Here is a 21,075-nt window from a genome sequence, read left to right on the forward strand (position 1 = left end):
CACAGGGCATAAAATGCAAATTAGCAAAATGCTTCTAGCTTTGTTAATGAAGTTCTAGGCTTGAATGATTACCGAATCAGAAATAAAGCATGCTTGCTACTGGGAAATACTGTCACAGCACACCTCTGGTTAGCCGCATTATTTTAAAAGGCTAATTTCTTGATTTCTCACAGGACTCGAAAGCTTACTTCCACCTGCTTGAACAGGTGGCTCCAAAGGGAGATGAAGAAGGAATTCCAGCTATTACTATTGACATGTCAGGAATAAGGGTAAGAATGGACATGTAAACTTACTCTTAGGGAATGTGTGACCCTGAAGTTCAGAGGGGATCATTCTTTTTCTGCGCCTCAGTGAATGGGGTTGGTATTTACGGCCTCTTACTCTTAAAAAAGAAGACATGGAAGTTAAAGAATTGATCAGTCAGTAAATATCATTATAATACCTACTATGTTCTGAGCACTGTGCTAAGCACTGGATGAGTAATTAATGAGTAAGAAGACATTTGGGTAATATGCAGTGTATTTTAAGGGGCAATGCAGTATCCTGGAAAGAATGTGGGTCTTGGAGACTGGAAAGCTGGGGTTCAAATTCTTACTCTGACACTTGGTAGTTGTATAACCTTGGGCAAGGCCCTTTACCAGTGACCTCAGGTTTCTCATCAGTATCTCCCTCACAGGGTTGTTAGAAGGCTCAAATGAGACAATGTATACAGTGTTCTTTGCAAACTTTTAAAGTACTATATAATAAGCTGTTATTACTTTATATTATATACTATATGTTAAAATCTCAAAGTAAAAGGAATTCTAAGTAGTGGACTTCATAGACATTTATATTACTATATAACTGTAATTTTAAGAATTTTATAAACTTCCTATTTTATATAATTTGTCCAAAATTGAGTAATGAGGCATCCTCTAAAAAATATCTGATATACCTTATTACATATTAGATGCTACTTGAAGAGCTTGTGAATTATCTTGGAAATTTTTTTAAAAGGACAAATACATGTCTATAATTCTTTTAGATAAAATTCCAGTTCTAGAAGTAAGATCTCTTTTAGGCTTATATCTTGGGTATTGATTTCAAGAAAATAAAAGTTATTTTTAAATTGCTGATAATTTACAGTAGTCACCATACTAAGGATATAAGTACACCTAGCATCACTTTTTATATTATGCCTATATACGTCAAGCCTTATAGTACTTTGACCAAGACTTGAGATCTGTCTGCATTGATGCAGGAGAAGGATGACATCCAGAGGGCAGAGTGTATGTTGCAACAAGCAGAAAGACTGGGATGCCGGCAGTTTGTCACCGCCACAGATGTCGTCCGTGGGAACCCCAAGTTGAACTTGGCTTTCATTGCCAATCTCTTTAACAGATACCCTGCCTTACATAAACCAGAGAACCAAGACATTGATTGGAGTTCTCTTGAAGGTAACTATAACTGGGTTGCATCAAGACGTTAGGAAAAATCAAAACACATATGATAGCTGTTCAGTTTGTAATTCAAAACTTGATTGCAGATAGAACAAAACACAATCACTTTCTTGATATTAAAAAAAAGAAGAGAATAAACAGATAAATCATATCAATTATAGCCAAGAAGGAATAATCAGCTACTATTATATCCGATCCATTGTATGTAGTCTTTATCCATTATCAGGTTTAAATGCTTTTAGAAAGGCAATGCTCATCTCATTATCAGGGCAGCTAGGTGGTACAGTGGATAGAGTGCCAGGCCTGGAGTCAGAAAGACTCATCTTCCTGAGTTCAGTTCTGGCCTCAGACATTTACTAGCTGTGTGATCCTGGGCAAGTCACCTAATCCTGTCTGCCTCAGTCTCCTCATCTGTAAAATGCACTGGAGAAGGAAATGGCACACCACTCCATTATCCTTGTCAGGAAAATCAGACATGACTGAAACGACTGAATAACAGCTTTTTTCAGATGAAGTATCAACATCTTCATCTCATTGTCAAATTAAATAAACTGTTGCATTAAAAAAAAATGGGCAAGATGTTTTAGCCATTCTTCTTCTAAATATAACGTGTTCAGTTGTTTCAGTCATGTCTGCCTCTTCATGACCTCATTTGAGATTTTCTTGTCAAAGATACTGGAGCTATTTGCCATTTCCTTCTCCAGCTCATTTTACAGATGAGGAAGCTGAGGCAGACAGGGTTAAGTGACTTGCTCAGGGTCACATAGCTAGTAAGGGACTGAGGCTGGATTTTAGTTCAGGTCTTCGTGACTCCAGGCCTGGCGCTCTCTCTGCTGCCCAACCCTTTCCTGCTTAGGAACTTGTAATGGCTGCCTGTTGCCTGATGTGTCAAGTCCAAGTTCGTCACCTTATTTCATCTCCTCTCTTCTAGTCAGGCCAATCCCCTCACCATTTGAACACAGGACCTTACCTGCTTACAGTAGGTGTTCACAAGATGCCTGCTGAACTGGTGTCTCTTAACAGAGACTATGTTCATTCCCACTGTTGTGCCTTTGTTCACACTTTTCCCCTGGCCTGGAACACCTTCCCCCCTCCTCTGTACCTCTTGGACCCTCTCCCCCTACCCAACCCCTCCAAAAAACCCCCAACCTATCAGATCTCATGAGTATTTAAAGTCCCTGCTCCTCTCATATTCCTCTATGAAGCCTTTCCCTATGAGGCTGACCCACACTAATTTCTCCCCTTTCTCACCTCCCTTAGCACTTACTATCTGTACCACACATTTAGTCACTTAGTAATTATATCCTGTCTTATATTGTTTTCTCTTTGGGGCGTGGCCATCTTATCTCCCTGATTAGACCACTAGTCCTTGAGCACAAGAACTCTGATGTCTTTTGTGTTCTGCATCATGCTCAGCGCTGTGTTGGGCATAGACATGGTGGGGGTGGAAGAAAGACTTAACTCAGTGGAATTGGTGAATGATAGCAGCTGGAATCAAGATTCATCACAGTTAGTGCCTCTTGTCAGCTGCTTTCTCAATGCACTTGGAGTTTTTTAAAAAGTCTCTGCATCTATTCTGATTATCAGGATAACATGTTTTCCAGGCATATGCTTAATAACTGGTTGTCCTCTGTTGTTTTAGGGGAGACGAGGGAGGAGCGTACATTTAGGAACTGGATGAATTCCTTGGGAGTGAATCCTCGGGTCAATCATTTGTACAGGTAAGAAGACTTGGAAGCTTGAGCTAGAAATGCTTAAAAAGAGATATCCCCAAGCATGGCTTTCCCTAGCTTGAACCACAAGGCCGTCTCTTTCTTAGAATTTGGCTTTTGTCTTTTGTTCTCTCCTCTGCCCTCCCCCCCCCATAATAGCAGACACATGAAGAGCATGGCCACACCCATCTCATTTTCTGAGGATAGACAACAGCCTTAGACCAATAGGGCAGCATCAGAATCCATAGATTGATGGATCTGTTGGGGCTGGTATAAGAAAAAAAAATTCATAACAGCATTCTTCGGAAAATTAAGCTGGCTGTTTAGATTTAAATGCAAAGAGGAGATCTATGGCCACGTAAGGTTCTTTTTTAGTTCTCAACTCCAGTAGGCCAAGTAGTAAGGCCAATGTAGCAAACTTTCCATATGATCTCTATTGGCCCTATCAGTGGCCTCAGTATGTACCACATTGGCTTGTTCTAACCATTGGTAGTAGCAGAAGGGGGGCTGAATTTGAAGTCAGATAATTTGAGTAAATAGTCCTACTATGTTACTCTTTTATGTGACCTTGAGCAAATCACTTAACCTTTATAACCCCAGTTTCTTTATCTATAAATATAGGGATTCTTGCACAGGAAAGAGCTTTGTAAGTTTTAAAGTACTATAAAAATTCAGTTAGATGTACTCTTTTTTTATGCACAGAAGGAGCTAAATGAACAGATTCCTTGAAAAGTAGTTCTATGTCTTTTTGTTGTTCATGCCTCCTCTAAGAAAACCAGGGAGCTTGTCAGCCCACTGATGCAGTCTGCAATCAGAGCCCCTAGGAAATGTATCATATTCCTTCATGTTCTTCTTCCGTTCTTTCCCTCCCTGTCCCTTTTGGGGAAAAAAAATACTCAATATCATAGTTCATATTAGAGTTTGGTTCACTCATTCATAGGAAAGCCAACTTGGAAAGGGCAGTCTATAAGCTAGGCTTCTATGTGTTACCTCATATGGAAGATGGATTTATTTGCTTTGTTCTGTAAAATATTTGCTAATCATATGAGATTTACATGAGATAATATATGAAGAAATTTTTTTTAGTCTTAAAGTGCTACAGAAACATAGTTAATGGTGATGATTCTGGTTTGGTTAATGACAGCTCCATTCTTTCTCCTTGTAGTGATTTGTCAGATTCCCTGGTCATCTTCCAGCTTTATGAAAAGATTAAAGTACCTGTTGACTGGAACCGAGTGAACAAGCCACCATACCCTAAACTGGGGGGTAACATGAAGAAGGTAGGCAAATACCATTGCCAGATTCTGGTAGGGTTGTGAAGGAACAATCTTGCTGAGTATTGTATGAATACTTTATCAGGAGGCCAAGCTCAAATAAGTAACGTTTACACAAAGACACAGAGACCAGAAACTAGGGCAGTTTTTTTCTTAAAGTGACCCTGTTATTTTAGATAATGACCTCTTTACAATTAGATGTTAGTTTGCCGAAAACATCGATTGTGAAAATTCTGATCGAGCTTATTAGAGCATGCAGTGCCATATTCCTCCAATTCCTATAGTTTATCCAGGGCTTCGCTAAAACTTTCCAAAGAGACTGTTTGTGCCGGTGGTTTACTTGGGCAGATAATGGATCTAGTGTCAACACTGTGGGGACACGGCAGTGTCAAAAAAGCTCCATGTTGTTGCCATGATCTCACCCAGTCTCTAAAGTTCTGTAATGTCTAGTGTATGGCCTCAGGTAGGTTTGGCAGCCTGCTATGGGTCTGGAAGATGAAGAATTCAAACTGTCCACGTGAATTGCCACAATCTCCGCCATTCAAGGGAATCTGTTGAACTTTCAATTAATTAAGGTTGAATCTTTATCAAGGTAGTAGAGGACAATAATATTCAATGCCATGGTGAGTTTACTGTGGTTTTGCACTTCAAGTGCATTGTGAATGTAAGAAAATGTGAAAGATCCTTGACATGAGTTATATCCCAAACACTTGTTACCACTCCACCATAGAATCAGACTCATAGAGGAACAAATCAAGACTGCTTATCATACTCATTCCTTAGTCCAAGAACTGAAAAAGCAACCTTGAAAAGAATAATTTTCTGCTAAGGGCAGCTAGATAATGCAGTGAATAAAGTACTAGACCTGGAGTTAGGAGGACCTGAGTTCAAATTTGGCCTCAGACACTAGTTGTGTGACCCTTGGCAAGTCACTTAATCCTAATAGCCTTCAAAAGAAAATTTTTTTTCTGCCCATCTGGACACAGGTTATTCATCATGACTAATAATAGAAGGAGCAGCATGGCATAGTGGATAAAGAATCTACCTTGGTGGGGGCAACTAGGTGGCACAATAGATAAGAGCTCTGGCCTTGGAGTCAGGAGGATCTGAGTTCAAATCTGGCCTCAGACACATGACACTTACTAGCTGTGTGACCCGAGGCAAGTCACTTAACCCCAAATGCCTTACCAAAAAGCAAAGAGAAGAAAAAAGAAAAAAAGAATCTGCCTTGGAGTCAGGAACATTTAGATTCAAATCCTGTCTCTGACACATACTACCCATGTGACTATGGGCAAGTGGCTTAACCTCTTAATGCCTCAAGCACTTTTCCAAGTTCATTGATTAGAAACAAGTGACCATCAATGAAGGTAGTTTCTATACTTGGAGTTCTTCATACCTATAAAATCATAGGTTCAGATTAAAAAAAAAAAATCATAGAAAATGTTGATTCCAGATTCCTTCTTTACTTTTGTTCTGTCTAGAGGGAGGGTTTAGAGGAATTAAAAATGAAGCCTAGTACCTTGAAAAAAAAAAGTGTTGTTATTAAACCCTCTGAGTTTCATGTGCTTTATAATGATAATTTCGTTTGAAGATGATACTATTAAATGACTTTCCTGCTTGATCATTAACAGCTTGAGAACTGTAACTATGCTGTGGAACTGGGAAAGAATCAAGCCAAGTTCTCTCTCGTTGGCATTGCCGGACAAGATCTCAACGAAGGAAACCGCACATTGACGCTTGCCTTAATTTGGCAGTTAATGAGAAGGTATTAGTTATTGGATAAGTTGGTTACCTGGATAATAGACATATGGCACCACTTTATTAGAGCTAAGTAACTTTGGCAGCCAGGCATAGGCTTTAGACTAACTGGTAGGCCAAACTGGATAAAAGGAGACAACTTTCAGTAATGGAAGACATCACTAGATGCCTGTGGGAGCCAAATCTAAACTTGTCTAGGATTTTAGATCTAGAGTTGGAAGAGATCTCAGAAACCATTGAGTTCAACCCCATCATTTATATATCCTAGAGACTTCGGGTAAACTTAATTGTACTGGACTGAGATGTAAGTAGGCATAGAAAAGAAAAAAAAGTATTTTTATTCTTGAGTAAACTCTCTTGAGGGTGTGGACTCAATAACATACAGACTGTAAGCCATGAAACTTCTGGGTGAACCTAGTTTTTGTAATAGGATATAGAAGAGATTCTTGTTGTCACTGTTCAGTCATGTCTGACTTTTCATGACCTCTTTTAAGGTTTTTTTGGCAAAGATGCTGGAGTGGTTTTGCCATTTCCTTCTCCACCTCATTTTACAGATGAGGAAACTGAGGCAAACAGGATTAAGTGATTTGCCCGGGGTCTGACTTGCTAGTGTCTGAGATTTGAACTCAGGAAGATGAGTCTTCCTGACTCTGGCCCAGGCACTCTATCCATTGTGCCACCTAGCTGCCTCAGAGATTCTTAGCATTTTCCTTTTGAACCTTTCTTTTACTTGTGAGAATGTTTTAGTGTTAATTTTTCTTCTCCTCTGGGGTAAGACTGTCTAATTTCTCCTCCCACCCCATTATTTTGGTACTCTGATCTTTTAGCCTTCAGTTGTTTATTACTCTTGTCACTGACTATATTTTGGATTTATTGTTTACATGTAAAATAAACATCTCTGGTTAGAAGAATACTGCAGTCTTTCTTTTTCTTCCTCTGCTTTCTTCTGCCTCCCTCCTCTCTTTTTCTTTCCCCAGAGAGATGATGGGGAGCTTTGAAATTTTCACTCTATGACATAATAACAATGAAGTTTTTAATTAAAATTATCTTACAAAGCAATAATACACTATTGTGATTCCGTTACCTCAGACATGACGGTATTCCTCAGAGCCAGCAAGAGTATAATTAGATTTCTCTCTATAGTAATGCCACTTGTGAATATCAAATGAAATAATGCAGGTGAAAGAATTTTGTATACTCTTGGGCCATAATATAGTTGGTATTATTATTATTATGATAGATTTTTTTAAATAAACTATCATCATTTCTACTTATTAACATAATGAATTCTTGTATGATAACATACTTTCTTCAAAAAACATCCTTCTTTTTTGGGGAACAGGTACACACTGAGTATTCTTGAAGATATTGGTGGAGGACAGAAAGTCTATGATGATATTATTGTCAATTGGGTGAATGAAACACTGAAAGAAGCCGAGAAGAGCTCATCTATCAGTAGTTTCAAGGTAAAAGTCTCACATTGCTTGTTAGATGCCTATCCTTATTCCCAGTGTTGATGTTTACTGGGCTCTCGCTGTATTCTAAAATCTCCTTACATGCTCGTTGAGTTTGAAAGAGCCCGGTGCCAGAATAACCTATTGTTATTATGACATTTATAATATATGATGAATATTGACAGACTTCTCTACTAAGTCATTTTGGGGAGTGATGCTGCTTATTTTCACACACTATCATTTTTCAACACCTTTTTAACATAACCCAGTATACTGTGGCATTTTTAAGATGAGTAGGAATTATTGTTGTTGTCCTGTCTTTGTGACCCCATTTGGGGTTTTCTTGGCAAAGATACTAGAGTGATTTGCCATTTCCTTCTCCAGCTCATTTTACAAATGAGAAAACTGAGGCAAACAGGATTAAGTGACTTGCCCAGAGTCACACAGCTAGTAAGTGTCTGAGGCCAGAATTGAACTCAGGAAGATGAGTCTTCTTGATTCCAGGCTGGGCATTCCATCCACTGAACCATCTAGGGTACCTGAGTATTTTAACACTTTTCCCACTATTCTGAGTTTTTTAATACCAAAAGATCCCCATGTCAGTGTTTTGCTTGTGGACTTACATCAGCCAAGCCTGTTTTTATTAATGGGCATTACATTTTATTAAATTTCCTGTCTCTTGTTTTACAAATTAGTTCTCAAGGAGCCTACATACTAGGACAGCTAGGTGGCTAATTGGATACATTACTAGGCGTGGAATCAGGAAGATTCATTCATCTTCCTGAATTCCAGTAAAATGACCTGGAGAAGGAAATGGTAAAACCACTCCAGTATCTTGGCCAAGAAGAGCAACCCCCCACCCCCTGCCAAAAGCAGTCACAGATTTAGATATAACTGAAATGACTGAACAACAACAACAAAAACCTATGTACTATCTATGTAATGTGATACTCAAACTTGTACTATATTGACTCCATATTTCTAGCTTACAAATCAGTCCAGAATAAAGAGTTCTTTCAGAGATATTGTCCTAGAGCTGTGCCACAGTATCTCACCATGTTAATTTTCTTTTTTCTTTAAACAAGGCCAAATGACATTTTCTCCACATGTTAGAGAAGTAAGAAGCTTTGTGGTAAAATAGAAAGAACATTGTATTTGGAGCCAGAGGACCGGGGCTCAGGTTCCAGTTTGGCTGCTTTCTATGTGTGTAATTTTTGGGAAGTCACTAAACTTCTCTGGGACTTATTTTCTTCATCTGTGAAAAGAGGGAGTTGGATTTAGTTATCTCTAAGACCCTTTTGACATGCTGCCATTGAAAGAGGGCTGAATTTAGAGTTTGAATTCTGGATCTGCCACTCACTACTTGTGTGACCTTGGGCAAGTCACATCTCTTGGGATCTCAGTTTCCTTATCTGTAAAATGGGGGAGAAGGCAGGAAAAATTAAATCAGTTAGACTTCACTGCATGATGGTACAATAGATAAAAGCTCTGGAGGTGGAGTCAGGCAGACCTGAGTTCACCCTAGGCAAAACACATAAGCTTGCTTAGCCTGTTTCCTCGTCTGTAAAATGGGGATAATTACCTCCCAAGGTTGTTGTGCAGATTAAATGAGATAACATATTATAATACTTTGCAAACCTTAGAATCCTATATAAGTGCTGGTTATTGTTGTTACTATTATCATCATGAGATCACGTCAAGAACCTTTCTAGCTCTAAATCTTTGATCCTTAGTTTTGTTCGAAGGAAATATTCCTGGTTAAGGCTGTCCTGTGCTCCTGGAAGAGCTCTATGAAGTCCCATGCCTGGGAGGCCCCTCCCATGACACCCCCTGAAGAGAGGCCAGAGCATTGGTAGTGACAGGGCTGATGGCAGAAAGTAGAGGGAGGCAGGTACTTCCCAGTTTTAGGTTGTATTATGGCCCTGACATACATCTGAGTGAAGAGGGACAGACAACTCTGTTCCGGAAGGATTCCCTCCCTGGCTTAGTCAGCTGCTAGCACCTCCTCAACAGCAGAGGTTGCGGGAGCATCTCATACAGGGGAAGGGCATTAGGAGAGTGCTACTAGCAATCTGATGGGATGAGAGAATAGCTACAATCTTAGAGTTTAGAGCACAGGGTGGCTGTTCAGTCATTTAAATCATTCTTACTCTTCATAACCCCATTTAGGGCTTTTTTGGCAGAGATACCGGAGTGGTTTGCCATTTCCTTCTCTAGCTCATTTTACAGATGAGGAAACTGAGGCAAACAGGGTTAAGTGATTTGCCCAAGGTCACGCTAGCTATTAGTGTCTAAGGCTGGATTTGAACTCAGGCCTTACAGATTCCAGGCCTGGAGCTCTATCTACTATGCCACCTACTTTGCCCAGTTATAGTAAGCTCTTAGTTTAACTCTAAGCAATATAGATCAGGAGTTGATAGGGGAGGTGACTTTCTTTAGGACGTGTAAACCAGTGGTTAACTATCATGTTCTTGCTGAGGCTTACTGAATATTCCACTGGGGAGAAGAATACAGCTATCAGTGTTCCCAAGGGCAGTGGGGACCACTCCAGACTCACCCTTTCCTTAGAGACCAGCACTTCACTCCTCTCCTTATCCTTAGCTAGTATTCTCTGCCCCAGTATTCCAAGTCTCCTGGACCCATTAAGCATCATGAGACTTCAAGGAAACAAAAAGTCATTCTTCCCTAGTAGATGGCCAAGGCCTCTTGCTTTGGCAAACTTAAGTTGCTCTCGATCCGTTGGGCATTCATTGTGTGGAGCACCGTTCTCAGTGTTAACTAATGGGACAAGAGTGGCAGGAGTGAGATTCAAGTTATTTTTTTTCCCCCTTTATCTCGCCCCGCCCAAGTCTTCTGTAAAACTGAAAGCACAATCAGGAAAGAGTAAACAATTCTTTACAAAAAGTAAGATGTCATTTTGGTCTCAAAATTCCTTACAGAATGCGTGAATTCTATTTACTGTGTACTCCCAGTCAACTTTTTATTATACAGTTTGGAGAGGTCATGTGATATGATGTGAAGAGTCACCTGGATTTGGGGGAAAAAGAAAAAAAGGCTGGAGTTCCAGTTTTGGCTCTGCTCCTTGCTAGCTGTGGAACCTTACTTAGGCTGGTCACACTAACCCCAATTTCCCTGTCAATGAAAATGAATATAATTACAACAGTAGCTAATACATAAGACTCTTCTAAGGATCAAATGAGGTAATTTATGTAAATAATACAAATATCCAAAGCAACTTAAAATGCTACTACTGGTGGATTGTAATAGTTTTATGACCTTTTTAGGAAGTGCAAGTATTTTTATGCCCATTTTTTACTTAATGGAGTTGAGGCTCAGAAAGGTTAAATAATTTTCCTAATGTCACATAACTGGTGTATGGTTGAGTTAAATCTTAAATCTGGGGCTTCTGATTAAAAATCTAATAATTTTCCCACTGTCACTGTTTCATTGCCTACCCATCTCCTGATATTATTAGTCAGTCTCCTGCCCCCTCTTGTGGCCATCTTTACAATGCTTGTTAGTATCTTCTCTGATAAATCAAACCTAGGAATTAAGGTAAAATTCAAATCTGGCCATTGAGCTCTTTCTTGAAAACTCTAATAAATGAAAAGTTCACTATGATAGAAGACTAAAGTTAATGGTTAAAGTGAAAATAAGGAGATTGACTCGATTTTAGCCATTAGTGTTTTCTCCTTCCCAGGGGTTCCTGGATTATTTGTGACATTAAGAATATATACATATACGTATATACCTATACACATACATATATGTATACAATGTTTCTGATCCACTCTCATAGAATAAGAAGCACTTATACACTGCTACCATATTGATATTACTAAACTCTATTTTCATTACAGTTCTTACCTATATAAGAACTTATAATGACTCCTTCTGCCTAACTTTCAGAGTCCTCAGTAATTTGCCTCTCTCCCTATTCCCTAACCTTATCTTCTGCACATAGTGTTCTCTTTCACATCCACCTTTCAAAGATTCCTCACTGTCCTGTGAACCTGCCATATTCATTCTCAAAGGCTTCCAGGCATTTGGTTTAGCTTTTTTTTTTTTCTAGCCTGCCTCCAGCTTCCTTCTGACCATCTAGATCCTAGCTCTCCTTCAAAGACCAACTCAAGACCAAAACTCCTCCCTGAAGGCTCCTCTCTGTCTGTTCCAGTTCTCCTGATTTAGCCTTTTTCTGAAATCCAGATCACTTGCAATCTGTGCCATAGTTTAGCACTTGTTTTTTTTAATTATTGTATTGTTTTAGTTATTTCTCTTTAAATAGACTGAAAGCAAGAACTGTCTTAATCTTTCTCTCCCGAAACAGTACTCAGTAAAAACTTAGTGATTGATAGATTTATTCATTATTTATATAGATTTCATAAAATCACAGTTGTTTTGTTTTTTTTAAGTTTTGGGGTAGTGTTCTATTTCTTTTATCTGATGCCAGCTGCATTTTATCATTAAGGGAGTGAATGATATCTTGCCATGTGTTTATAAACTACAGACTTCTTCTGAGAGTTAGAGTGCAAGGAGCACCAAACTTTCAATCTGCAGACCTAGGTTTGATTCTCAGCTCAGATACTCTCTAGCCATGTCACTGTGGACGAATCACTTGGTCTCTCAGAACGTCAATTTCCTTCTCTGTAACTTGGCAATATTTGTCCTCGTACTTATCTGGTAATGCTGTTTGGAGAAAAAAAAAACTTTGTAAAAATTAAAGCACTTTTAAAATGTGAGTTCTTATTGTTACCAGTATTATTAATTTTGTTAATTATTAGTATTATATACATTTGAACTTCCTGAGGCCACTTTCCCTCATTCTTGAGATCTTGGTCATTCTGCAGTAGCTCATTTTAAGAAAGAATATAATTCTGCTGAGAACTCAAACTAAGCTGTATATAGATCACAACAATATAACTAGAAAGAGTGATCCACTCTTCTTGTGACCAGTGGAAATTCCATTAATTATAGTAGGGATGACTATAGATAGACAGATAGATATAGATATTTATGTAGATAGATAAATATATGTATGTATATATGTATACACGCACACATATACACATATCTATGTATATAAATTTTTTTCTCTCTCTATAGGATCCTAAGATCAGCACAAGTATGCCTGTTCTGGATCTCATTGATGCCATTCAGCCAGGATCCATTAAGTATGATCTTTTGAAAACAGAGAACCTAGATGATGAAGAAAAGCTCAATAATGCCAAGTACGTAAACAAAACTTTTTTGTTTGACAGAGTGGGGAGAGGAAGAAGGGAAAAGAATAAGCATTTATGTAATACCTACTATGTGCCAGGCACTGTGCTGAGTGCTTTACAAATATTATCTCATTTGATCCTCACAACAATCCTGTGAGGTAAGTACTGTTATTATACCCATTTTACATTTGAGGAAACTGAGGCAAACTTGCCTGGGATTACACAGCTAGTCTGAGGCTGGATTTGAACTGATAATCTATCCTGACTCCAGGCTCAGGGCTCTATCCACTATATTACCTAGCTGCCTCAGGGATTTTGTTGGAATGGGAAACTCACTTTTCCAGTGCAGATTAGTCCTACTTTTGCAGCTAGACCCTTAGAAAGTTAATCTTGGGCTACGAGAGGTTAGGAGATTTTATTCCCTATCATGGAGCCATTGGTTGTCAGAGAGGAGACTTGATCCTAGGGCTTCCTCATCCCAGGACAAGCTCTCTGCCCGTCATGCCACACTGCCTGTCAGATGTGACACGATCTTATAACTTTTCTCAAGGATAGGGAACCCAAATTTCCATGGGGAATAAGGGGAGTGTTAAAGAGTCTGTTGCCATTATCTTTGTGCAATTACGATAGCTTCGTTATTGCTGCTGTTGACATTGTTTTAAGTACCATTCCTATCGTTGTTATTTGAGGTTCAACATCAGTGTAAGAAAAGGCTCTTGATGTTAAGGACCTTTTTAAGTCAAAAGTCAGCCTAAATTTTTTAGTGGTTGACATTTCAGCAGTTTTTTTACCTGTGATTTCATCCATGTTGGGGGAACTTCCAGATAAGGAAATTCCTTCTGAAAATGCAGAATATCAACTGTTTTTCAGTCTGTGGTCTTCGAGGTCTTTGGGGCCCCTGGGAGATCATGTGACTTGCCCAGTGTCACACTGTTTCAGAAGTGGAACTTGAAGTCGTCTTACTGACACTGATGTCAGCCACCTATTCACTGTACCACAGTTCCTCTCAATTTAGCATATAATTTCATAAAACTAGTTTCATAATCATCAGCTTATAGCAATTCTCTTAAAAGACCTCAAACAAACTCAAACTCACAAATGACCCACCACATGGGAGCAGGCAGTGGGAAAACCTGTGCCTAAGCTCCATCCCTGTGTCCCCTGGGGACTTCAATCTTTTATTTACAAATTCAGAACACTTGGAAAAAGTGTGACTTAGAGAACTTAGACATCTACTCTTTTTTTATTTTTTGGCATTTTGGTGAGGCAATTGGGGTTAAGTGACTGGCCCAGGGTCACACAGCTAGTAAATGTCAAGTGTCAAGTGCTGGATTTGAACTCAGGTCTTCCTGAATACAGGGCCAGTGTTCTATCCACTGTGCCATCTAGCTGCCCTCAAGAATAATAGTACTCTTAATAAAAATAAAAATAAAAATAGGAAAGTCAGAATGGGTATAGGAAATGAATCATAGCCATATGCAAATGTCCAGCAAATAGTTGAAAATTTGGGAATGGAACCTAGGAGAGAGTTCAGGACTAGGGATATAGATTTGGAAATCAACCTAGAGGTTATAATTGAAGGTAGGAAAATGGATGGGCTTTTCAGAGAACAGATTTTAGGTAGGAACAACAATTCACATTTTATGTAGCATTTAAGGTTTGGCTAAATGTCTTCCTTACAGCAACCTTATCAGGCAGAATTTTTATCTGCATTTTAAAAATAAGAAAAATTGAAGCTATAAAAGGATGAGTGACTTGCCCATGGTAACCCAGACTAATAAGTTGGAGCCAGAACAGAACGCCAAGCCCAGGACTGAACTTTGAGGAATGACTATATTTTCTCAATGGCAGGAATGAAATGAGCTCCAAAAGAGACAGAGAAGTGCAACCATAGGATCAGTAGTAAAACAATAAAAGCATAGCAGGATGGAAGCCAAAGGAAGGTTTTTCAAATCTCAAGAACCTTAATAGCATCATATGCTACAGAAAGGTCATGTAAAATAAAGGATTAGTATGAAGACATTGAATTTGGCAATTATGAGGTGACTGAACTTTGAAAGTGCAATTTCAGGTAAGGAGAAAGGAACTGGTAAGGAAGTAGAGGCAGGAGGTATAGACTGACAGTACAATGGAGAGAAATTGAGGTAACTTTTTTTGTTTTTTCACGAGGCAATTGGGGTTAAGTGACTTGCCCAGAGTCACACAGCTAGTAAGTGTCAAGTGTCTGAGGGTGGATTTGATCGCAGGTCCTCCTGACTCCAGGGCCAGTACTCTATCCACTGTGCCACCTAGCTGCCCCTTGTTTTGTTTTTTTAAAGCTAAGGGAAATCAAAAAGTATTTCAAATTCAAGGATAATGAACCAGTGGAAAGAGAGAAATTGAAGGTGTTGAGGAGAAGGAAAAATTGATGGAATAAGATCTCAGAAGGGGCAGCTAGGTGGTACAGTGGATAGAGTACTGACCCTGGATTCAGGAGGACCTGAGTTCAAATCCAGCTTCAGACACATAACACTTATTAGCTGAGTGACCCTGGGCAAGTCACTTAACCCCATTGCCTAAAAAAAAAAATCTCAGAGGTTCAGGAAGGGAGCATGATCAAGGAAGTGCCTCAGAAATGTTTCCTTCGATAGAAGATGGTATAGGAGGGAAAGAAGGAAGAGTAGTTGCAGAGACATCTAAAGGTAGAGAATGGGGAAGATGATTGCTACCTCCATCTTTTCAGTAAGCTAGGTGACATGGAGTCATTTCAACAGAGCTGGAGGAAGGAAGACAGGCATACAGTTTTAAGAAGAATAGAGAAGTTCTAGGAAAACTGTGGGGAATGTGCTAGGGAATCAACAAAGATTGCCAAATTAAAGCAAAGGTCTGAATGGTATTGAGTAGTATACATTTGTGTATTCATGCAAGTCTGTGGCTTTCTTCAGCAATACTCTTGGACTACAAGAGTCCTTTGTGAGAAATAGTAGGAAGTTGTATGGAGTTATGAAGTTATGTAGGAGGATTGAATTGGAGGCAGAATCTGAACCCTTCCTCCTCTTCTAGACTGAGTATCAGAAGGCAGCTGGCCATTGGCCCAGATGTACCCAGATGTGAAGTTCCATTCCAGAGTCCTTCAGTCAGCAGCTATATGTGTTCAAGATAAGACAAAATTGTAATAATGTGGTCCCTCCCTATTTTGCCACCTAGATTTTTAATCCATTTCTCATTTTATTTTTTAGGTATGCCATTTCAATGGCCCGAAAAATTGGTGCAAGAGTATATGCTCTTCCAGAAGACCTGGTGGAGGTGAAACCTAAAATGGTCATGACAGTTTTTGCATGTCTCATGGGAAAAGGAATGAAGAAGGTTTAAGGCCAAATAGGGTTGGACTTGGAGGCTAAATCACATGATTTTGACTGCCTGTACACTGGATGTCCTTTTCAAGACCCAAGAAGCACGTGGTCTAGCTAAGCCATTCCAGAGTTTTAAAAGATGTTAACATTAAAACAAGGTTCTAAGCAGCACCTAGTTGTTCATCCAAATAACGTATCCTGTGTTTAACAGAAATATGCTTCATTTCTTTGCAAAAGAAACAAACCCCAAACCTCATGCAAATAATTTATACCCTTGAATATATTTGCTTCCTTTGAAAGGAAATTTTCTTTCCTAGCAGCCCTCCCCCACAACCTCCACTTTAATCATTAGCCCAGTGTAAAGGCTATGTATTGTTATTCTCAGCATAGTCTTTCAAGTTCAGTTGCACAGATTTTTTTTTTAAGACAACGGAGTGATAGAGGAAGAAGAAAAATCAGTAATTTTTAAGACTATTAGTAGGAGTCTACCACTTGTCTCTGTGAGGTTCTCTTGGTTTGATGTTCCTTGTTGGTACCTCCTCTGTCTGACACCCCATTAATTCTCATTCCCTGTTCCTAACCTGCAATCTCTTCTTTCAGCAGCATCGTCCTGTGACTTTTCCCCTCCCCAGGCCACAGCCTTCCTATAGTTTGCTGCTGCAAGGCATCCTTACCATTAATTGCAGTCATCCTTTGAGGAGGGGGCGTGGCAGAGCTCTCCTGCTTACCAGAGCTGAGCCTAAATTATTAGTCACTGGTCTACCACCTCCAGGGCCCAGCCTTGCCCTACTTCCTAGCCTCCTGGGGATCCAAAGACCCAAGCTTTTGGTTTTTCAGCAAGTAAACAGCTGTCTCTTTTTGTCTGCATGGTGTTCAGGTTCAAGATGAGACTGGACTTAGAAACCTAGTCACAAAATCCAGGGTTCAGTTTTTTCCTTTGGCCAAGATTTGAATGTAGAGAGGTTGAAATGGAATAGGGCACCTCAGGCAGTAGCATGGAGGTGTTTCCTTGCATACGTTCACTGAAATTGTTTGATTCTCCATAATTATAGTCATGTGCATTAGCATTCACATAGAGTTGTACGGTTGAGAAATGTCTCTGCTTCGAGCAGTCTCGGGAGCAGCCATACTTTAGTGGGGTTTGCTCTCAGAATTCTAGTATTTCAGTTGTTATGTAGGCCATGTCATTAACAGTTTACTTTCATGGAACGTTAGAGTCCCTGTGGAAAAATGTGCCAATGAATCATCCATCCCATCTATGTTAGATAAGCAGTTTAATAGACATTTACATAATTATAAACAAAAGCCCTGTGGATTTGAACAGCTACACTTAAGAAAATCTCAAGAAACAAACTTAAAGGCCTAAAAGTAGCACATCAGTCCTCATTAACACCAGGCCACCCCCTAATTGCTTTTAAAAGATCTGCTGACAGAGGTGTCTCATTTAAAGATCTCACTTAAAGGACCTTAGCCATTGTTTAAAACAGTAAAAAGTATTCATCTTCTATTGGTTCTGAGTTATACCCCTTATGTTGACCCACCAATCAATGTTTCTATTGTATCTGTATGCACAGGCTTAAGTTTTGCCTTAGTCTAATCTATACTTATCCTACAGCCTTAGATAACTTTCTCTTGCTAACTTCCTTCATCAAGGAGGAATATAATTGCCTTAATGAAAAATAAAGATAATGCTAGAAATCTCTCCAAATAAAGCATTCTCCAAAATGCCTGTCTTCTGATGTTTTCTTTTGAAATTTTAGCAATAATAAAGTGTTTGTGGTGAGTGTGAAAGGATTAAGATTGAAACTTAAGTTCTCAAAAGCATACCCAGTCTTCTTCATGAAAAACGTGGAAGGAGGTTGATACCAGAGGATTAGGGTACTCAAAACTGTGCTAGTTAGGATCAGTTGGAAGAACCAGTAGAATGGGATAGAGGAAACTAAGCCTAAAACAAAAATCCCAAAATAGAGAATGAAAGCTGACAGTACTTTCTGGGAGTTCTGATTATCTTGGGATGTGAAGTAGAAGGAAGTGTTCAATTTGTTCTACTTGTCCCTAGAGGGTACAACTAATAATAGCTAACATTTATCTAGCATTTACTATGTGTCTAGCATTTACTGTGGGAAGTGCTTTATAATTATTACCTCATTTAGGCCTCACAACAACCCTTGTTGTTGTTCAGTTGTGTCCAACTCTTCATGACTCCATTTGGAATTTTCTTGGCAAAGATATTGGAGTGGTTTGGCAACAATCATCATATATTTGAATAGTTGTCATGTGGAAGATGGATCAGATTGTTATTTCTGTTCAAAATAAGGCGAAAGCTCCTAATAATTAGAGCACTTCAAGAGTGGAATGAACTGCCTCAACCTTTCAATAATAAGCTCTTCAAGCCAATACTGGGTGATGACTTGTCAAACATGTTATAGAGGAGATTCTTGCTTTATATAGGAATTCAAATAGATTGCCCCTTGAGGACTCTTTCAACTGATTTGACTACCTCCCCCCCTCACCCCCATTAGGAGTAAAGAAGGAATTCCTTGTTCTTCCAGTTCCTGGTACCCTCTCCAGATCATATCTGAGAGGAAAGGATGCTAGTGAAATCAGCAGGAGCCTGCCCCTTCTCAGGACCATTTGCTGTTTCAGGGTCCTGGCAATACTAAATATGTCTTGGATCATGACATCATGACATTATAAAATCATAGTAGACAAGAATGATTGAAGAATAAATTCTCTTAAGGTTATTTAGCTTTGTAAAGGGTGAGGGAAATTTTAAAAGTATGATGGGTTCTTGTACAAAGAATGGTGATCAAGTGGTCTTCATCTCCTCTGAGGGGAAAAACAAAACATAAAGACTGTTTTAAACTGCATTATTATAAATTCCTTATGGGCACAGACCATATCATATTACATTCAAATCTCCTATTATATGTTGTATTGGGCTATAAGCTTATTGAAGCGTAAGTTAATAGAGTACTGGAATTGGAGTCAGATAAACCTGAGTTCAATTCTGTTTCATTCATTAGCTGTATAACACTAGTATGTCATTAACCTCTTTTAGCCTCACTTTTCTTATTAGTGAAATGTGGATAAAGAGTACTACTTCACAAGGTAGTTGTGAGGATCAAGTAAAATAACATATATGGAGTGTTTTGCAAACTTTCAAATGCTATATAAATGTGAGCTAGTAGTGATGTTCAATAAATACGTGTTACTTAGTTTATAATATAATGAGCAAATTTCTGTCAGTGGACTCTATTAGAAGACATGGGAAGAGATCTTAGAAAAAAATTGTGAACCCCCTTCTGGGAGGCTTGAGAATGGGAAAAATTCCTACCTGCCTTAAAGTATGTAAGTACAAAGGCACATTTTCCTGAATTATGTTATGCCTGAAGCCAAGGTGTTGACATGTTTAACATTGCTTAGGTAGTATCAACTTTCATCTCAGTGTTCTCTGTCCAAAGTGGAGTTCTACTAGATGAAATCTCAAGAAAATGTTAGTCTCTGAGTCTATAACTTTGTTTTAGGACGTGGGTAATATACTTCATCACAGATCCCTTGGAGATGTAATTGGGCATTGTTTTGGTCATCTTTAAAACATTTCTCAAATATGCCCTCTTCTCTTCTCTGATACAGTCACCACCTCGTTATAGGCCCTTGTCACTTCATGCCTGTACTATGACAATAGCCTGCTGATAGGTCTGCTTACCACAAGTCTCTCTCTACCTCAGTCCATCCTTCATTCAGCTGTTAAAGTTATTTTCCTAAAACACAAGCCTGACCACGTCACCTCCATCCTCAATAAATTCCAGTGGCACCCTATAACCTCTGGAATCAAGTCCAAATCCTCTGTTTGGTCTTCAAATGCCTTCATAACCTCGTCTTACCTCTTCCACCCTTTCAGTCTTCTTATGCTTTATACTACACTTAAATTTTATACTCTTTCATATATACTCTTCCAGTATAATATACTCTGTGATATTGGCCTACTGGCCCTTCCTGGAACAAGACATTTGCAGGCATTTTCTCTTGCAGTCTTCCTATGGTTGGAATGCTCTCCTTCCCCATCTCTGCCTCCTGGCTTCCTTCAAGTTCCAACTAAAATCCCACCATCTACAGGAAGCTTTTCCCAATCCCTCTTGATTCTAGTGCCTTTTTTCTTTTGATAATTTCCTGTTGGTCTTGTGTATAGTTTGTACATATTTGTTTGCTTGTATCTCTCCTGTTACATTGTGAATTCTTTGAGAACAGGGACTCCCTTTTGCCCTCCTTTGTATCCCAGAGTTTAGCACAGTTCCTGGCACATAATAGGCACTTTAAAAATGTTTATCAAAAATTAAAAAAATAAATAAATAAAAATGTTTATCAACTGACTCACAGTCCAAATCGGTGATTCCCTCTCTGTAAGAAAAGCAAATCAGTGAATTCCCATTCAGTCTATTCTCTTATGGAGAAGCTATGCCTCCAGATTATGTGACTTTTTTGCCCATATTGATCTAGTGTATCTCAGGGTGGTGCTTAACTATGTAAGGGAAGAGGTCTGGATGCCTTTCTTTAAAAACAAAAACAAGTAACTTTTACTTAATTTTATTTTTTCCCTCATTTATCAAGCATTACTTTTTCTCCCACCTACCTCCTCCAGCCCATTGAAAAGAAAAGCCCTTACAATATAGGATAGTCAAGCAAAATAAATCCATTCTGTGGTCATATTTTAAAATTAATATCTCCTTCCTCCCCCATTACTTTGCAGTAGTAGGGCTGCTCCTGCCCCTCCCTCTCTCCAAAGGAGGGTCCACATTGTGGAACATTGTATAGTCAGATTTTTTTTTTTGATGTATTGATCAGATTTGCTGATTTTTTTACTCTTTTAAAAAGATGAGATGGCTC

General features: G+C 39.0%; 1 protein-coding gene across 3 annotated transcripts in view; it reads left to right on the plus strand.

Annotated features, from left to right (window-relative positions):
- LCP1 (lymphocyte cytosolic protein 1) overlaps window positions 1–17,913 on the plus strand; it is a 103,724-nt gene extending 85,811 nt beyond the window's left edge. For all 3 annotated transcript variants that reach the window (XM_027848135.1, XM_027848134.1, XM_027848133.1), the window contains exons 9-16: window positions 174–269; window positions 1,241–1,436; window positions 3,082–3,160; window positions 4,317–4,431; window positions 6,057–6,190; window positions 7,526–7,649; window positions 12,741–12,865; window positions 16,075–17,913. In XM_027848135.1, coding sequence (XP_027703936.1) covers window positions 174–269; window positions 1,241–1,436; window positions 3,082–3,160; window positions 4,317–4,431; window positions 6,057–6,190; window positions 7,526–7,649; window positions 12,741–12,865; window positions 16,075–16,207 — 1,002 coding nt within the window. In that variant the 3' untranslated portion in view covers window positions 16,208–17,913. The remainder of the gene's footprint in view (window positions 1–173; window positions 270–1,240; window positions 1,437–3,081; window positions 3,161–4,316; window positions 4,432–6,056; window positions 6,191–7,525; window positions 7,650–12,740; window positions 12,866–16,074) is intronic.
- Window positions 17,914–21,075: the final 3,162 nt, after the last annotated feature.

The sequence above is a fragment of the Vombatus ursinus genome, unplaced genomic scaffold (genome assembly GCF_900497805.2).
Source record: "Vombatus ursinus unplaced genomic scaffold, bare-nosed wombat genome assembly UNPS02005659.1, whole genome shotgun sequence".
Lineage (NCBI taxonomy): Eukaryota > Metazoa > Chordata > Mammalia > Diprotodontia > Vombatidae > Vombatus > Vombatus ursinus.